This window comes from Aspergillus bombycis (assembly GCF_001792695.1).
Source record: "Aspergillus bombycis strain NRRL26010 chromosome Unknown contig00079, whole genome shotgun sequence".
Lineage (NCBI taxonomy): Eukaryota > Fungi > Ascomycota > Eurotiomycetes > Eurotiales > Aspergillaceae > Aspergillus > Aspergillus bombycis.
This window is the reverse complement of record NW_019170081.1, coordinates 111,616-127,796: the sequence shown is the minus strand read 5'-3', so window position 1 is coordinate 127,796 and position 16,181 is coordinate 111,616. Positions and strand designations below refer to the sequence as shown.

The window sequence follows — 16,181 nt, the reverse complement described above, 5'->3', positions numbered from 1 at the left end:
GTTTATTACACTGCAATCACCTCACATCAGTCAGACTTTGTCGGACAGTATCATGTCAGGTCTACTAGGCGAAGTCGGCACCCCGTGCCCATCGAGATCCTCTCGGTTTGACCGCAGTAGCGGAGGAGATGGCTCGATTAGCAGGCTCTGGGAGGATAGCTCGGAAAACTGTGACGAGACGGCCAACATTGAATTCACCACCGAGATCAAAGCACCGCTTCTAACGGCAGTCAAGCCCCGTCGAAGGACAAAGACCGGCAGCTCGTTCGCTATCCACGATGACGGTGAACAGAATTTCATACAAACTGTTAACCCAAAGAGAACGGAAACCCGCCCAGCAGTCGTCCCTTCAGGTCGCAAGATGTCGTTACTAGCCCAGCCGGCTCAAAGGTTCCGTCCGAAGGTTAGCTTCACGACTAGTCCCCCCAGGAATTTGAAGCCATTGGGAGAGCCCGAGAGGAAATTGCGGAGTACGAAGCTGGACGCCCAAAAGAATAGGGAGCTTCTGATGCAGATTAATGGGAATGGGCGTCAAACCCCTTCGAAAAATGCTCTGAAGACTGATGTACGCCGCAACACGGTGTATATTCCGCCGGATGACACCACGATTGCAAGCATGTTTATGGGTATCCTCAGCCCTACGAAGTCTAACAACGTGCAGGACTACGTCTCGGAGGACACTCAGGTTAACACCTTAGAGTCACAGGTCGCTAGGAAGCGGCAGGCAAAACGTTCTTTGGCTTCATCCGCGCAGCGAGTTCCGCTTCAACCAAGCACAAAAGTCAAGCAGGAATCTTGTATTCACGTCGATATTGCTGGGAAGAACGGCGGAAAAGAGAATGTTCCCCCTGGAGCTTATCTTCTCGGTAAGGGTAAGGGCAAGGTTTCTCAGCCCGTGAAGATCAATGACGAATTTGAAAGCCCTCGGCAAGCTTCGAAACCTGCACAAACTCAACTGCGTGGATATCCCTCTACAAAGCCGACGAGTCCACTTGCAGCAAGGCCTGTTAACGGGACTGTAAAGCGAACAGTGATGCGAGAAAATAGAAACAACGCCAAAGCGCCATCCGTCAATCTAGTACAAGGTAGCAACAAAGTGGAAAAGCGAAGAACAACCGTCAATCCAACCCCGTCAGTTTCTAGAAGCTCGACATTTTCTAACACGTTGAGGACCTCTGAGATGCGCGTCAACCTCTCCAAGGCCTCGGCAATGCGCCCTAAATCGAAACATATCGATGACGAGTATCCGCTGGTGGAGGAGGATATCATAAATCCGGCGTTGTATGAAGATGACTGGCTTTCTCACCAGGAGATCATGATAACACAACTGGCCAATAGGCTTTTCAATCAAGCCAACGAGAGTTCAAGCTTTAAAGATCCAACAGTACTTAGACATGAACTTCTCAAGCTCTACCAAAGTACACCATTTGCACATCTTTATAAGAGGGTTCAAGCATCGTTGCTATATGGTGCTATGAGTATCCCGAAGGATGTGCTTGTACGAAATGACCGCCTGCAGCAGGATGTGGGAATGAAGCGAAACTTCTTAAACTTCTGGATGCAAACGTATGACCCACGGGCGTTACGAGCCGCGGTGGAGACAATCACAGGAAGGAGGATGACCGATAATAAATTGGCTCAGGAGAGCAGTCATGGCTATCTTGAAATGGACACTGGCAATGAGAAAGCACTGAAGCGAGGGCTAGAAAACTTCTTAAATACCTTTCTGCTGCAAAACCAGGACATGGAGCGGCATGCTAGAGTATTCGGCGGCGATTCAGACGAGGTAGGCACGGCATATCATCGAACCGTTCTTCGCAGCATCATGATCGTCATCCTCTTGGATAAGGGAATGACAAGCTCAGGGGCGGTACTTCCTCGTTGTCTTTTCCTTGGTTCATCCCAGTTCAAGTCCTCTGCCGCTGTGCTCCAGGCCTTGGCTCGCTTTCTTCTCCCCTCTTCCGGAGACATCATTAAGACGCTTGGCCATTTGGACTGCCAGTTGGTCTATGAGCAAAGCGTGCTGCAGGAGTACGACTACCAGATAAGCAACTTAGCTGTAGACATGAGGGATGGCGTCCGGCTAACTAGGATTGTGGAGTTACTACTGTATCCGACCGACTTATGTCTCGCAGAGGGGGAATATTTGGGGCCGCTTTCACACGGGCTGAAGCTTCCATGTCTTAGTCGCGCAGTAAAGCTGTTCAATGTGCGAATCGCTCTGGATGCATTGGCTGGCAGCAAAAGCTCCCACAAGCTGGGTTGTCGTATCCGTGCGGAGGACATAGTCGATGGACATCGGGAGAAGACCATCGCACTTCTATGGGGGCTTGTTAGCCAATGGAGCCTCGCGGGGCTGGTCGATTGGGATGATTTGAGGAAGGAGATCGATCGCCTAAAGCAGAAGGCCCTCTCTCAGTATGGGTATGAATCAGTCAAGGATCAAGGATGGTTCAATAGGGATTTTGATGGATTATACAAGCAGAGCGACGATGCTACATCGTTGCTTCGAGAGTGGGCCTCTATCCTGGGATATTTGAAGGGTCTACATCTGGAGAATTTCAGCACCAGCTTCGCGGACGGCAAGATTTACGAAAGCATTGTGGATGAGTATGAGAGCTACATACTCAGAGGAGATCGGCCCCTGTCTACAGAACTCAAGAGGTCACTATCCTCGCTGCAATCTCGCCTCAGGGCGCTGGGATGCAGTGCACAGCTCGGTAAGTCATCTGGGGAATGCACATCCAGGAGCACAACTAACAATCGCTAGCGTATCTCATTTCCCCTGGTTCTTCAAGATCGCATATCCAAGACAGTGACTTCACACTGGGGTCACTCACGTTCCTCTGTTCTCGATTTCTATCCGCGACCAAGCGTGCTCGCGCGGCGACAGCTTTGCAAAAGAGATGGCGACAAGTCCTCGCACACCGGGATCTCCAACGGCGGACAGTCGCCCGAGACGTTGCTAGACAATGCGCAGCCGTCGTGCAGACAAGAGACCGAATCCTCTGGGCCAAAGAGATCATCATCCAGTGGTGGAGAATGGTGAAAGCGCAGCAGCAACGGCACAACCACACAGCCAGCCGGTACGAGAAGCAGATCCCTATGTCCAAGGGGGACCCTCTACGTGGCCAGCAGTCCCCGTACTGAACCGGGACGTTTCATATCCCCCGGTTGCATATTGGGCATTGGCAAGACAATGGCTCTTGTATGGAGTGGAGTATAGGGTACGATGTCAGGGGACGAGCCATACGGTCATTCCACATTTCCTTTGTTCGGCTGTACTAGTTGGGCGTCTCCAGGATCAAACATCGCCGTTGTCCAGTGTTATGTCACCAAAAGAAGAATCCTATTATAGTAATGCATAATGAGAATCGAAACGACAACAAAACCCAACACCTGATCCGTAAGGTATAGACAGAGAACAAGGCACCAACGCAACCAAAGCACAAGCCCAAACAAAATCCCTCAGCGAACTTGCACTTTGACGTCAACCCAACCACCTAATGAATGAATGACAGTATCTCTGGAACAAACATACAAAAATAAAGGAAACCAACGAAACAGAATGAATTTTATTTTTTATTTTTTATTTTATTTTATTTTATTTTTTTTTTCAAATAAAACACCCCCCACCCCCAAAATAGAAGCCCATCCAAACAATCTCAACCAACAACCGGAAAAAGTTACCAGGCTTCGATAATCCTCGCCACTTGAACGACTTGCTGACCATGACATCATTTCTCTATTCATCTGACCAGCACCCCCATTTGTATTTCTGCCTATCACCGTCCTTGTCCTCGGAAAAACCATTCGATTCGGAGTTCTGTTCGGGTGGACGGACGCAGCGAGCAGAGTTTTAATTATCTAAGGTGTGAGAGGGTCTGGTATAGTCTGCATTAGTATTATGCTTGACTGTTTTGTTGGGTGGTGAGGGGATGGCTATGATGTTATGTTATATGTTATAGTTTTCGGGGTGTTATGCTTGGGTTAGTTATGGTTACAGTAGGATTAGTTCTCGGGAGACGAATTTATAATTCTTATTATTATTGCCTTTGGAACTTGCATGGAGGAGATTAGGGCTTACGTACTGTGGTGGTCGTGGTGGTGGGAATGATGTTATACCTACTACTACTACTACTACTAGTACGGAGTATATTTCAGGTGCTATACTAATCAACTAGAACAATACTCATAGTACTCTGTACTAGTAAGTGTAATACCCAGTTCATCTACGCAGTACTAATTAAATGAATAGGACCACATTACATAAAACAGACAACTAACTAACTAGATATTGTGGCCTTCCAAGACATCGGTTAGTAATGAGATTGTTCTGTTTTGGTTGATTCTTTGGTTTCTTACTTCCATAGATGTGGTAAGGCGGATAAATAACTTCCTTAACTATGTTACTGCTAACTACTTAGTAGTTGGTGGTGGTTAGGCTGGAGTTTATTGGCGGGGACGATGTTTCGAGACAGTTGCTTTTTGGGAGGTTCTAGAATGTTTTTTTTGTTTTTGTTTCTTTTCTGGATTTTCGTCTTGGTAGGCCTTTTTTTTTTGCTGATTGTTTCGGGTTTGGTCTTGGGTAAGATGGTATCCTTTGGATGTGGTTTCTATGTTGATGGGGATATATTGAACTCTATGTGAGATGTATGTATGTATATCATATTCTATCTGTTTAGAAGATAAGACATCGGCTTTGCTAATGCACTCTTATCTGAGTGCAGATTCGAGATTAACAGAGTTCTTTTTTTTTTTCCAATTTGTATTGCGATTTGTAAATATACTTTGATTAGTCCCGTCAGAGGAAGATGCTCATGCTTGAGTCATTGATGTTGGTCGGAGGCCGTCAGCCAGGCAGAGTCTAGAATTTGAGTCATTAGGGGGTTTTCTACATTATGAGTCTGCATCTCCAGCAGGCAGCACTATTGAAGTTTGCACCAGGAGCAGTTCGTCCGTCTCCTAAACGAGCCAGCGTGCCGAGCCGTCGACGTAGTGATGATTTATCATTCTAATTACAGCCGGCTATTGCATAGGATCGACGAGATCTGCCTCCACTGCCTGCCTCTGGAGGACGGGGCCTCCGCGGTGTCCGAGAGAAAGGCCCGCGCGACATCTTGGGAATGTGGGAGTTCTTGGCCGCACTTGGCAGCGTAACTCGAGAAGAGGACCGTCTCGCGACAGTCACACTAGACGCGCAAGGAGAGAAGAATGCAAGTAGACGAAGGTCAGACGGGTTCTTGGCGGATTCTCCGTGAGACGGAGGCGAGGCGCAGCGATCGCAGCGTTGCCAAGCGTTGTTGTGGAATGGGCCATGACCAGCCAGAAGGGGAGGAGTAAGGGGTCGTCTGGAGGAGAGGGAGATTGGGAATGTTTCTCTCTCCCTCTCGATGCATGGGGACATACTGGTTATATCTTGGCGGCTCTTGGCGAAGGTCTTGGCTGCCCATAAAGTTCCAGGGGGGTGTGTTTGTTGTGGGAATACAGAAGCAGAAGTAAAGTTGGGGGGAGAATGTCGATCATCAGATCAAGTGATGTGCCACTCCATGAGATGCAATCTCTCCTCCCCTTTTCCCTTTTTCCTGTTCCTCTGGGGTGGATGGAGTGCATGACAGGTCCTCCGTCCTGTACATCTGGAACTACATTCAGGTGGGCATTCGGGCCGAGTGAAAGGGGCGTGAGTTTATTGTTTTCTGGAAAAGCCTTGTTAGCCAATGAGCGGTTAAGTAAGGGTCATTCCGTGTGTGACTTGGTTACACAACTTCCATCTTCAAGAATCGCTTTCTTTTCTGTTTTGTTTTGGATCTTTTTCATTCCCCCCCTTGTGTGGCCTGGGTTAAATTACCACGCACGGGGAAATACTTGTACCCCGTACGGACTATACCTACCACCGGTATTTCGTATTCGCATTACCGGTTCCAGTTTAATGAAGAAAACCCATCGTGGGTCCAGTGAGACAATGGAGCAAGGCTTCGATGAATGGTTTGCATAACAATGGTTTACTCTGCCATGGGGACGATAATTATCCCGCTCAAAAGGACGATCGATGGGGAGAGGGAAACAAAGCACCATGCAGATGTCATGGGCGAAAGAAAAGGCAAGGTCGAATTGCCTCGTCCTGGTTCGCACACTAGTGGTAGTGTTTTTTCGCCCTGGAGAAACGCACTGATTCGACAATGGATGGAGGTGTTGCCGGAGGATTGGAGAAAGCTGACCATGCATGAGGGGAAATGTATACTATAGTACTCCATACGAGTACTTCTGTAATAGTAGCAGACAGACATGGTCTGGAGAGAGCCTGAGCAAAGACTGCACCGGATGGGGTTTGTCCGACTTGCCTGCCTCAGGCTTACCCAGATTGGGCCAGTCTTGCATCGTGACTGAATGGCCTGAACAGACCGGCGTGAAGCCAGAGAGTCCCGTGCACGCCCGCTCCCCCCACCAGCATGAGCGAGTCCCATAAATGCCTCATACAAATGCTCCCCAGCACCATCTTGAAGTCTCTGCCGCTGTCGGCCATCATCGGCCCATGTTTGATAAGCCGTTTGGCGTTTATGCAGTCCTTATCCAATCCTAAGTTTATAGCTCCATCCTTGTTATACAGCAAGCGATTTCCCACCAAACATCTATCTCCTGATCCCAGACTTTAACCGAAATGCCTACGAGCTAAAGTAATCCACCGTACACCTGGCAATTCACGGCCTCCACCCAGTCGCCTCTCGGTGGTTCGATGCAGCTCCCATCCCCATCGCAGAAAGGGCTGGGGGAGGCAAGTAACCAAGGGTGCCGAGGGTGTAAAATCTTCCCGTGTGGACAGCGTTCTGTGCGAGTCCTGCCACATAAGCTGGGGTAGTGTAGGACCTACTCCTTTAGGCCGACCGGTGACTGATTGCTGCGATGACCACAACGCATCGACCAGCTGGACGCTCGACTGGGTCTGCCCACGAGCTCGATGCTACATGCGATCTCACTCCGCAGCGATCTGGTTAAACTTTGGTCGGATTTTTAACCGCAAGAAGTCAGATGCCCCTTCCCGGTCTTATGCATTGCGTGTATCAGACTGGGACATGGATCTCCAATATTTGCGTGCGGAGAGAGAGAGAGAGAGTCGCAATCAATCTTTGTCCAATGTCAATGACTTGCGTTGAAGACCACCTTTTCCCTTGTCCAATTCAGCCCTGAGACGGCAAGTTAAAAAGTTACCTAACTGAAACGGGCAATCCGAGTAACTCGTATTTCGTTCTTTTCTTGTGCTCAACAGGCAAGGCGCTTGCTTGTGTGAGCAGGGCGGGATGATTGTTTCCAACCATTGTGATTTGCTGAGATGGAAACAGAAACATCAGTACCGAATGAGATTGAGTCGAACAGTCAGAGAGGGGAGGACGGAAGAACGGGTAAAAAAACAGAGAGAAGAAAAAAAGAGAAAAGGAAAACCCACAGAGGATCCCGAGTAAGGCTTGGGATAAGTGGGGGGATCCCTGAGTCGCATGAAGCTTGACCAAGACTCAAGATTTCCGCGGCGTTTGGTTCTCTCGTTGGTGATCCAAGATCCTTGAGACTCCGCTTGAATTTGATGTCACGGGAGTCCATCTGACCGCTTCTCTCGCTGGGTCAGGCATCACCAACTCAGTTTCCTTTATGTTATCGATATACTCCATGCGACAGGTTATCGGACTCTTCTTTGAAGGCATCAGTATTACCATTCTTTCTCGCTCTGTTTAGACTTTCTCCCATACCTTGCACAGAGGGCCGGGACTTGGCATATCATGTACTGTACATGTACTCTGTACGGGGGGCAGGTCTGTATCCAGATAGACTCAACGTGAGGCGGTGATCTTCAGAGCTCCAACACTGCCTCTGTGCTTCGCCTTTCTTATCATGAATGCCTAAATCCTATTCTAATTTTGGCCCTACGAACTATAATCACATTCTATAACATCATCCCACAACCTTGCCCAACGAGGAATGAGGAATTCTCCAACTCGTCTATCCCTGTGGTGATCAGTGTGGGGAAGTGGATGAGAAGGTCCAGAGAGCAGAGGTCTAATCCTCAGGAAGTTACTCTGGTGACTTGTTTGTAGCAATTCTATTGCTCTTTGCTTATGACTCGTCCCATACTTATCTCTGCTCCGAATGGAGCAAGATCATCCTCCCCTGGTTGTTATTTATAATGTGGTGATTAAAATTATCATCGCCGCTGGATAGCCAAGAGCTGCCTATGTCATGCCCAGAACCGGTAGTCTGTAATAGTTTCCAATATTCACAACACATCCCCCCTCCAAATTCGATTCTGGGTGTGCTGTACTCCGTACTGCTGTACTACAGATTTCTCTCGGCAGAGGGAGGTAGAGTCGAAGAGAGCATCATCTATTTTGGTTGCTGCGACTCTCGGCCATCACAGTAGCATTATCAGATAGTCAATAGCGTCATGGTTGATTGGGTGATCAGCCAAACCCGTGGATTCTGTGGATGGTTGCACGCCCATCGTACTGTAAGTAAGTAACACTTCATCGCAACGCAAGGGGCGTTCGATCCGAGAAATTCCTTGAGGATTCTATTGCAGCTTCCATTCCTCGGTCGCTATCTTCATTCCTTCCTCGTACTTCTTTCTCAATTTTAAATATGTTAAGTTGGGACAAATTCGAAGGTATGGTAATTACAAATAGTATCTCTGTAAACCCAAGAGTTGAAGGTACAGAGCACTTCGGGACTGCAACCTACCGCATTTGCAAGAAAAAAAAAAAAAGAAAAAGAAAAAGAAAAAAAGAGGAGCCAAGAATACGGATCAGGAACGAATGAACTGTGCTGTCAAGTAAGGAACGGGGCTCGGCGAGAACGTAGGTAATGATTCATTAAGATTTCGTTTCACCCTCGACTAGTATTCAAGTCTTGGAAATGAAGATATCACCAATAGTACGCGATAGTGATCAAGGAGAGTCAAATTCACTAGACTTAATTGTGTTTAACTCCAAGATGAAGGCGCGTAAAGCGCCAGAGATGGTAGGGTCGATTCTAATTTAGTGCTGGGAGCCGGTTTCGTCCTAGTGACCCGGTTGAATCCAAGAAAGTAGTTTGGCCGAGTGCAGCCTCAGGCTTTCAACTGGGTTGGTTACCATTACTCTTGCCGTCCTGGTGTGCGCTCCGGTTGGTACGTTACCAGTAACTAGTTAGGTAAGAGTAGGACTGGCGGTCGAGGGCGAGTGGCACTTTGGGAGAGTGCCTTCGCTTGTTAGTAATAATAGCCATAATAATATGCGCATCCAAGTCATCCGAGTATTCTTCATCATTGTCTCCATCGTCACTGAAACTGAAGTGCCAGTGGTTGTCTTTATCGTTGTTCTGGGGCTGCAATGCCCAGGTAACTTACGGTTACATTACTCGTCGCTCGTCCGGCAAGAGGGCCGACCAAGCGATAGGGCAACCTCTGGGACGGCGTTACGACTTACGAGGGCTGCTGCAGCTCGTGCCGCCCTGGTATCCGTCCTCGTGGGGGTGAAGTGAAATGTACTTACAGTCGTACAGCATGAATCGGGGGTCCATCAATAGTTCGTCGAGATTTAGTAGCATCCATTTCTGGGTCAGATCGAAATAGGATCATGGAATTAATCTTCTAGAAGAATAGGATCTATGTCTTTTCTGAGAATACTCCCCGATGGGTTTAAAGTGTGCGTGTGTGTGTGTGTGGGTTTTTGGTTCGTCGCATAAACTCGGTCTGTACTTTTCAAGATGTAGTTTTTGTTGGGCAAATTACTGGCGCGGGTTAGTCAGCTCGACAGCTACCTTTCCCTTTCAGGTAATTCCAGGGTACCTTTCCAAAATGCCTCATAGTCATCTCTCTCACTCGGCATGAGTCCGGTCCCGATGGGTGAAACCGGCTTGTAACAATCAGTCTTCTTTCAGTCCTTTAAAACTTAGGGTTAACCTACACAGTTTCAGACAATTAGACGAGACGATCTCGCTTCCAGTAAGATATGGAGATCGCCGTTGAGAAAGCATTTCTCTAGAATGAATTTCTTTCCAAGTTATCCTCGACGAGGTGATTCTATGCAGTACACCGTCGTTGCAAAAATTACAGCATTACTGTATTTTTTAGCCAGCGTCACGTAGCCGCAGGAACAGAAGCATGCATCAGTTTGGCGAGTAAAGCGACAGGGTGGGTCCGTCTTGGCGGGGTTGGTTGGACCAAGCGTCTGCAGAAGAAAAGAAGGCCAAGAGAAGATCTCTTTTTCGCTTTTCATTCCTTCTTTTTTTTTTTTTTTTTTTATTTTTTTTTTAACTTGACTAATTGTAGTTGTTCAAGTGTCGTTGACAGTGTGGCGACCACTCCTGACCAGTGACTTACCCTGACCGATCAAGGCTTCCCACCCCCCCAAAAAGCCAAACCCAGTGCCGCTCTCCCGCGCCCCGTCATAGGAATTTTTTTATTTTATTTTTGATTTTATTTTGGTTTTAATTATGATTTTTCCCTTTAAACCCTCCCACCCCTCTAAATTACGCTGTACTTACTGTACCGGCTGCTAACCATTGAATCATTATTTTTACTTCTATTTTCCTTTTTGATTATTTAATTTTTTCTTTTTCTTTTTCTTTTTTTTATTAAAATACACTTTTGGCCCTCCCCTCCCTTCCCAATATCACTTTTTTATTCTCCGACTTCCTCTTAACATTCCTTCTTCCTCCATCTCGAACTCAAAGCCTACCAGTGCCAACACATTGTTTTTTTCTGGAGTTTTTCTTGAACGCGTCTTCTTCTGGCGCTCTTTGAGCTGCCATCTATTGAAGAAGGCGTAGATCGCAGATCTTGGCCGCATACCTGACGCCATCCGTCTCCTTTCCCTGCTGCGCCATACCTCAACACCATGCCTTGTATATCATGACCATCTTCGTCCTTCTTGGGACCCCATTCTCTTCTGCCCTCTGGCTCGATCGGTTGCACAATTGATCGATATTGAGAGAGTATCTTCTTATTCAATATATTTGATTGTTGAAATTATCGAATTATATTCTTTCCAAGCAATTGAATCCTCCAATCCTCGCCGTCGCCACTATTCTTTCTACCGCTCACCATACTACTACCTACCGAACCGTCTCTTTATCCTCACTTACCTTGTTTCTCTCACATCCGCTTTGTCGTCAGTATTAATTTAATCATAAAGTGATGGCCAACTTCCGTGGTGGTGACCGACCTTTCTCGTCGATACAACACATCTTGAAGATGCTACTCTCACCTCATCAGTCCAACAAGTCTGCCCCGCAAGAAAACGCAATGGCTGACGACATTGACGAACCTCCCGATCACCGGTTCCTGAATACCGCCCAAATGAACGGTGACGACGGTGTGGTTTACGTCAAGTCCCCCACCGCCATGAGTGATAAGAAAGAATCCCTTCTCACCCGTGCCCTCCGGCACAGTCCGACTATAAGCCCGTCCGAAGAGCTACCCTCCCCCCGTGACCGGTCCTTCTACCGCTCGTATCCTCACAGTAATATTAGCGGTGTGTCCACTGCTGAATTGACCAGCGACGAAGGCCTGAGCAGCCCATCTTTGTCCAGCACTCCCAGTCCACCTCTGCCAGCTCAGCTCTCCAGCAAAGCCCCATCAATGGGCAGCAACAAGAAGTTGACCATCCAAACCAGCGAGTCGACTGTTGAGGCCAACCTCGGACGCAAGAGATGCATCAGCTTTGCATGCGGGCGTAAAACGGAGGAGCCCAAGGCCCAGCCACCCACACCGCAACGACCGACCGCGCAGAAGACTGATACCAACCCTAACCCCACAGAGCCTGTGAAGCGGAGGACGGTCCTCACCTTCGTTTGCCCAGCCCGTGATCCGGAGACGAAAAGAGAACGGTCTCCGTGCCGCGGTGTCAATGTACGATCACGTCCTCGTGGGTCACCTGCCCCCATCGCTCGTAAGGCGTCCCCTGAGAAGGTTATGTCTCCGGTCGCCCAGGATCAGGAGAAGCCAGCCACCGAGAAGAGGGGTGTTCCCACGAGCGGATTGGGTAAGTTTGAAGAATCCGAGGCCACTCGCTTCCACGAGTTTGCTAGCTCTGAGGAGGAAGATGATGAATGGGTCACCAAGTCTGGTGACTACACAGACAAGATCACTATGAGTGATTGTATGAGGAAAGAAATCGCGATTAGGAAACTTGGCGAAGAAGCAGAGGAGGAGGCTCTTGAGGACGAGGAAGAGGACGACGACGATGATGATGATGAGGATGACGACGACGAGTCTGTCAGTGACCTCTCATCGGACGATGGTAACGAGTCAGATAACGAGGCAGGCTTTGCCGATTCAGATGAAAGCGACGATGGCTCCGAGTATGAATTCTGGGCTCCTGCTACGACTACTGCCGCTACCAGCCCTCTGACTCTCGAGGTTCCTCCTGCTGTCCTCCCCCGGAGAGACTCGAACACGTCCTTCGACTCTGGTCATGATGATCTGAGCCGGAGATGGCCACCTGCGCTCTCGGGCAAAGGCATCACGCGTGCTAAGCCTATGAAGATGCGTCCTAGGACCCCTAACCTGCCCGACAGTACGGACTTCGTCTGCGGCACGTTTGACGAAGATCGGCCTCTAGAAGCTGCATACAAGTCTTGCATCGAGCAGCGTCGGCTTTCCAAACAAATCATCATCCCCCAAGACATCGACCCTAGCTTTCCGACGTCGGATCTTGATGAGGAGGATGAGGAAGAGGACGACGACGATCTGGCAGAATCTATCATGGTCGACGAACCAGTTCGAGGAAGAACCGGGGCTGACCAGACTCGAAAGCAGTCTCCTCGCCTGTCTCCCAAGCGCATGGTTTCTCCACCACCTCGTCGCCATGGCCGCTCCTCCCCCAGACGTCTACGCTCCCCACCCCCACCGATGAAGTTGAAGACCCCGATCAAAGTCGAACAGGCTGTCAGCGATGAGCCCACCCATCCTCAGCCTGGCATGAACATTAGCGAGTTGGTGCAACGCTCGCACGTTACTCGTACCAAGTCACTGCCTCGGACACCCAACCCCTTCTTCGCTAAACAGGATGGCTCTTATCGCTGGACGGGTATTGTTCCCCTCCGAGAGTCACATGAGCGTGAATCATCCCGCACTCGTGAAGTGCATACAAGAGGCCCCATCGATATTGTTGAGGGTCTCGAGAAAAAGCGCCAGAAGCGCAAAGAAAAGTACTGGCGTCAACATTGTCGCAAAGCTGCCAAGGAGCAGATGGAACGGCGACCCATTCCCGGAAAGGGTGCTGAACGGATGAAGGACCTGGGCCTCGCAGTTGCTGAGAGGTGCCGAGCCTATGGCGTCGGAGAAGACGCACAGCTCGTCCTATCTGTCTAGACCTTTCCTTTTTTCATCGGAAGGGATCCATGCCTTTCTTGTAAATATTGATTATTTTTAACGATCACCCACTCGTTGACTGTTGTTTCCTACCTGGCTGATGGCTTTCTGCTTCGGAGGACATTTGTTTGCATTTACGGGGCGATCGCTTTTGCTTCTTCGTTTCTTGTGATACATATTTGTTACCCGCATTCCCTTTTATTACTATTTTTATGACATCCCTTCTGTTGGGCGGCCTCTGTTTTTCGGGTCGGGACTCTGGTTTGGTTTGGTTTTGTGTTATTTTTGCTGCATGGAGGCGGCTCATGAAGTGTATACCCCCTTTTGGTTGTTGTTGCGCGCGACGTTGTAGATACAGGTTCCAACCGACTGATCAGTGTGCTGATCCCTCAGAATATCCGAAATTCAAACAAATCCAAAATAATATATACAAACCACAAGACTTACTTCTGTTCCTTGTAGATTGATTTTCGTAAGAATTGAAGAGAAAAGAGAAAAGAACAGGGTTTGAGGCATGAACTCATGGCAGAGTTACTACATACGTGGTCCCGGCTGATCTCCCGGCGCTTTGGTTGGCTTAGCCGAGCGCTAAGCGTCAGGCAAGCGAAGGCCAACCTCGACCACCGCAACCGTGTCTTATCTTCTTTCAAACCTCACCGCCAGCGCTCCAGCCTTCGCAAGCTTCGCACTCCATATCACCGGTCTTCAGTACCAACCCATCCGGACTGAATCGATCTCGCCATGTGGATCATTAACTGGTGTACGTGCTGTTCCCGTTCCCTGTCTACCCGATCGGCCGCTTGCTTTTGAAGAAGTCGATCGGCATACCCAAATGCAAAACTCCATTATACCTTCCCCCCTTGGGACAGGATCTCTTCTTGATCCCTTCCACTACCTGGACATCTTCTACTTTGAGACACCGTCCATGAAAGAAATACAGTCGCTAATGGTCGCCTCCGCACAGTCTACGATGTCCTGGCCTCCCTCGGCCTGCTCAACAAGCACGCCAAGCTCCTCTTCCTCGGCCTCGACAATGCCGGAAAGACGACCCTTCTGCACATGTTGAAGGTGCGTACCTATCCCTGCACGTGCTCTCCGGTTCCCGCCACCGTACACCCAGGCGCAGTGTGACGGGGCCGCTCAATTGCGGCCCAGGAAATGAAAGACGGGGAAACCATATGCTAACGCGAGGAGAAATATTAGAACGACCGGGTTGCCGTTCTCCAGCCTACCGCTCATCCTAGTATGTATCCTTGATTTGAAAACGATGTGGACGTGGCACGGGTCGATTTACCGGGGGACTAGAATCGGGTGGCGAATTGGTACAAAGGCTAACGGGGCACCAACAATAGCATCGGAGGAGCTCGCTATTGGAAATAACCGCTTCACTACCTTTGACTTGGGTGGTCACCAGCAGGGTAAGTGCATCAAACACAGTTTACCACAACATCTATCCCGCCTCATATCTACGCTTTATCCCCAACCAACTCGCCCTGTACACCTTTGATCGGGTGAATCAACTTCTAACAATACACTCCGAGTACAGCCCGTCGTCTCTGGAAGGATTACTTCCCCGAAGTGAGCGGTATCGTTTTCCTCGTTGACGCCAAGGACCACGAGCGTTTCCCCGAGTCCAAGGCCGAGCTCGACGCCCTCCTCGCCATGGAGGAGCTCGCCAAGGTCCCCTTCCTCATTCTCGGCAACAAGATCGACCACCCCGACGCTGTCAGCGAGGACGAACTCAGACACCAGCTGGGACTCTACCAGACCACAGGAAAGGGCAAGGTGCCCCTCGAGGGCATCCGACCTATTGAGGTCTTCATGTGCAGTGTTGTGATGAGACAGGGTGAGTCCCGCCAAGCCCCTCAGCCCCATTCATAATCCATCCGTCACCCCAGGGAAACACCACAACTAATCAATCACAGGCTACGGCGAGGGTATCAGGTGGCTGTCTCAATACGTTTAAGCTTGAAAAACCAAAAGTGCAGGCAAGCTTGAGCGGAAACATTTACAAAGGGGGAGGGGGGAGTTCATGAGTAGATGGACTGGACGGAGTACTTCTTTCTATATTTGATATCTCGCACATCGTCTCTCCTGGTTTCGGTGGCATGTAATTGATTATGGTCAATCGTCAATCGATTTAGCTTGTTCGAATTAGCTATTTACTAGGTCTAATTTTCTTTTTGCTCTGAGTCCCACGTGAAAAATCTTGAGCGTTATAGATACACTGACTAGGGGCAGTCCAGAATCCCACCGCTAAACTTGAGATCCAGAGAACCTGATAGCAGTTTTACATCATGACTATATGGAATAGCTCTCGATACATGATGCAAGGACACGGGATTGGTCGTATATTACCTTTGTAGATCTTAGAGAACCCATTCAACGTACTTCAAAAACCTAGTAGGCCCTTCTACCAACGAAGTCTTTGCCCAAATGAGAAAAGGGGAAGAAATCAACAAGTCCGATGATTATGCCTCTAAAATACAGTAATACATTGAATCGAACGAATTGATCCGAAAAAAACCTCCACCACCTCTGCACAGATGAGCCAGGAAGAGGAAAGGGGAAGGGTAGCAAAGACTGTTGTCGCATCGGTGTCGGATTTCTTTTGCCGCTAGATAAAAAGAATCAATCGATAACATGGACTTCTCATAAACATGACAAGGGATACATGATATGCTGATATGATGGCATGTGGTGTTCGTTATCGTCAAGTCAACCAATCCATTCAAGTTTCAGGCACGGGGCCGCTTCACAAGACCCTCGGGGGGATCCATTACGGTTCCACTGGGCGAAGGGTTATGGAGGACAGAAGGGCAGGGAAAGCAAGGACGGCTAT

General features: G+C 49.0%; 3 protein-coding genes across 3 annotated transcripts; all 3 read left to right on the top strand.

Annotated features, from left to right (window-relative positions):
• Positions 1–49: 49 nt before the first annotated feature.
• Positions 50–3,150, top strand: sha1 (putative calmodulin-binding protein Sha1; the record flags this gene model as incomplete). Its single annotated transcript, XM_022535627.1, has 2 exons — positions 50–2,720; positions 2,771–3,150. Coding segments are annotated over 2 exons (3,051 nt in total), but the record flags the coding sequence as incomplete, so codon positions are not given.
• An 8,011-nt stretch (positions 3,151–11,161) lies between these two features.
• On the top strand, positions 11,162–13,339 carry ABOM_008497 (DUF2457 domain-containing protein; the record flags this gene model as incomplete). Its single annotated transcript, XM_022535626.1, has 1 exon — positions 11,162–13,339. The coding sequence occupies one exon, from the start codon at positions 11,162–11,164 to the stop codon at positions 13,337–13,339; it is 2,178 nt and encodes a 725-aa protein (XP_022386664.1).
• A 741-nt stretch (positions 13,340–14,080) lies between these two features.
• Positions 14,081–15,305, top strand: sar1 (Arf family GTPase SAR1; the record flags this gene model as incomplete). Its single annotated transcript, XM_022535625.1, has 6 exons — positions 14,081–14,099; positions 14,304–14,407; positions 14,543–14,582; positions 14,692–14,757; positions 14,886–15,185; positions 15,265–15,305. 6 exons carry the CDS (start codon positions 14,081–14,083, stop codon positions 15,303–15,305), a joined length of 570 nt encoding a protein of 189 aa, XP_022386663.1.
• Positions 15,306–16,181: the final 876 nt, after the last annotated feature.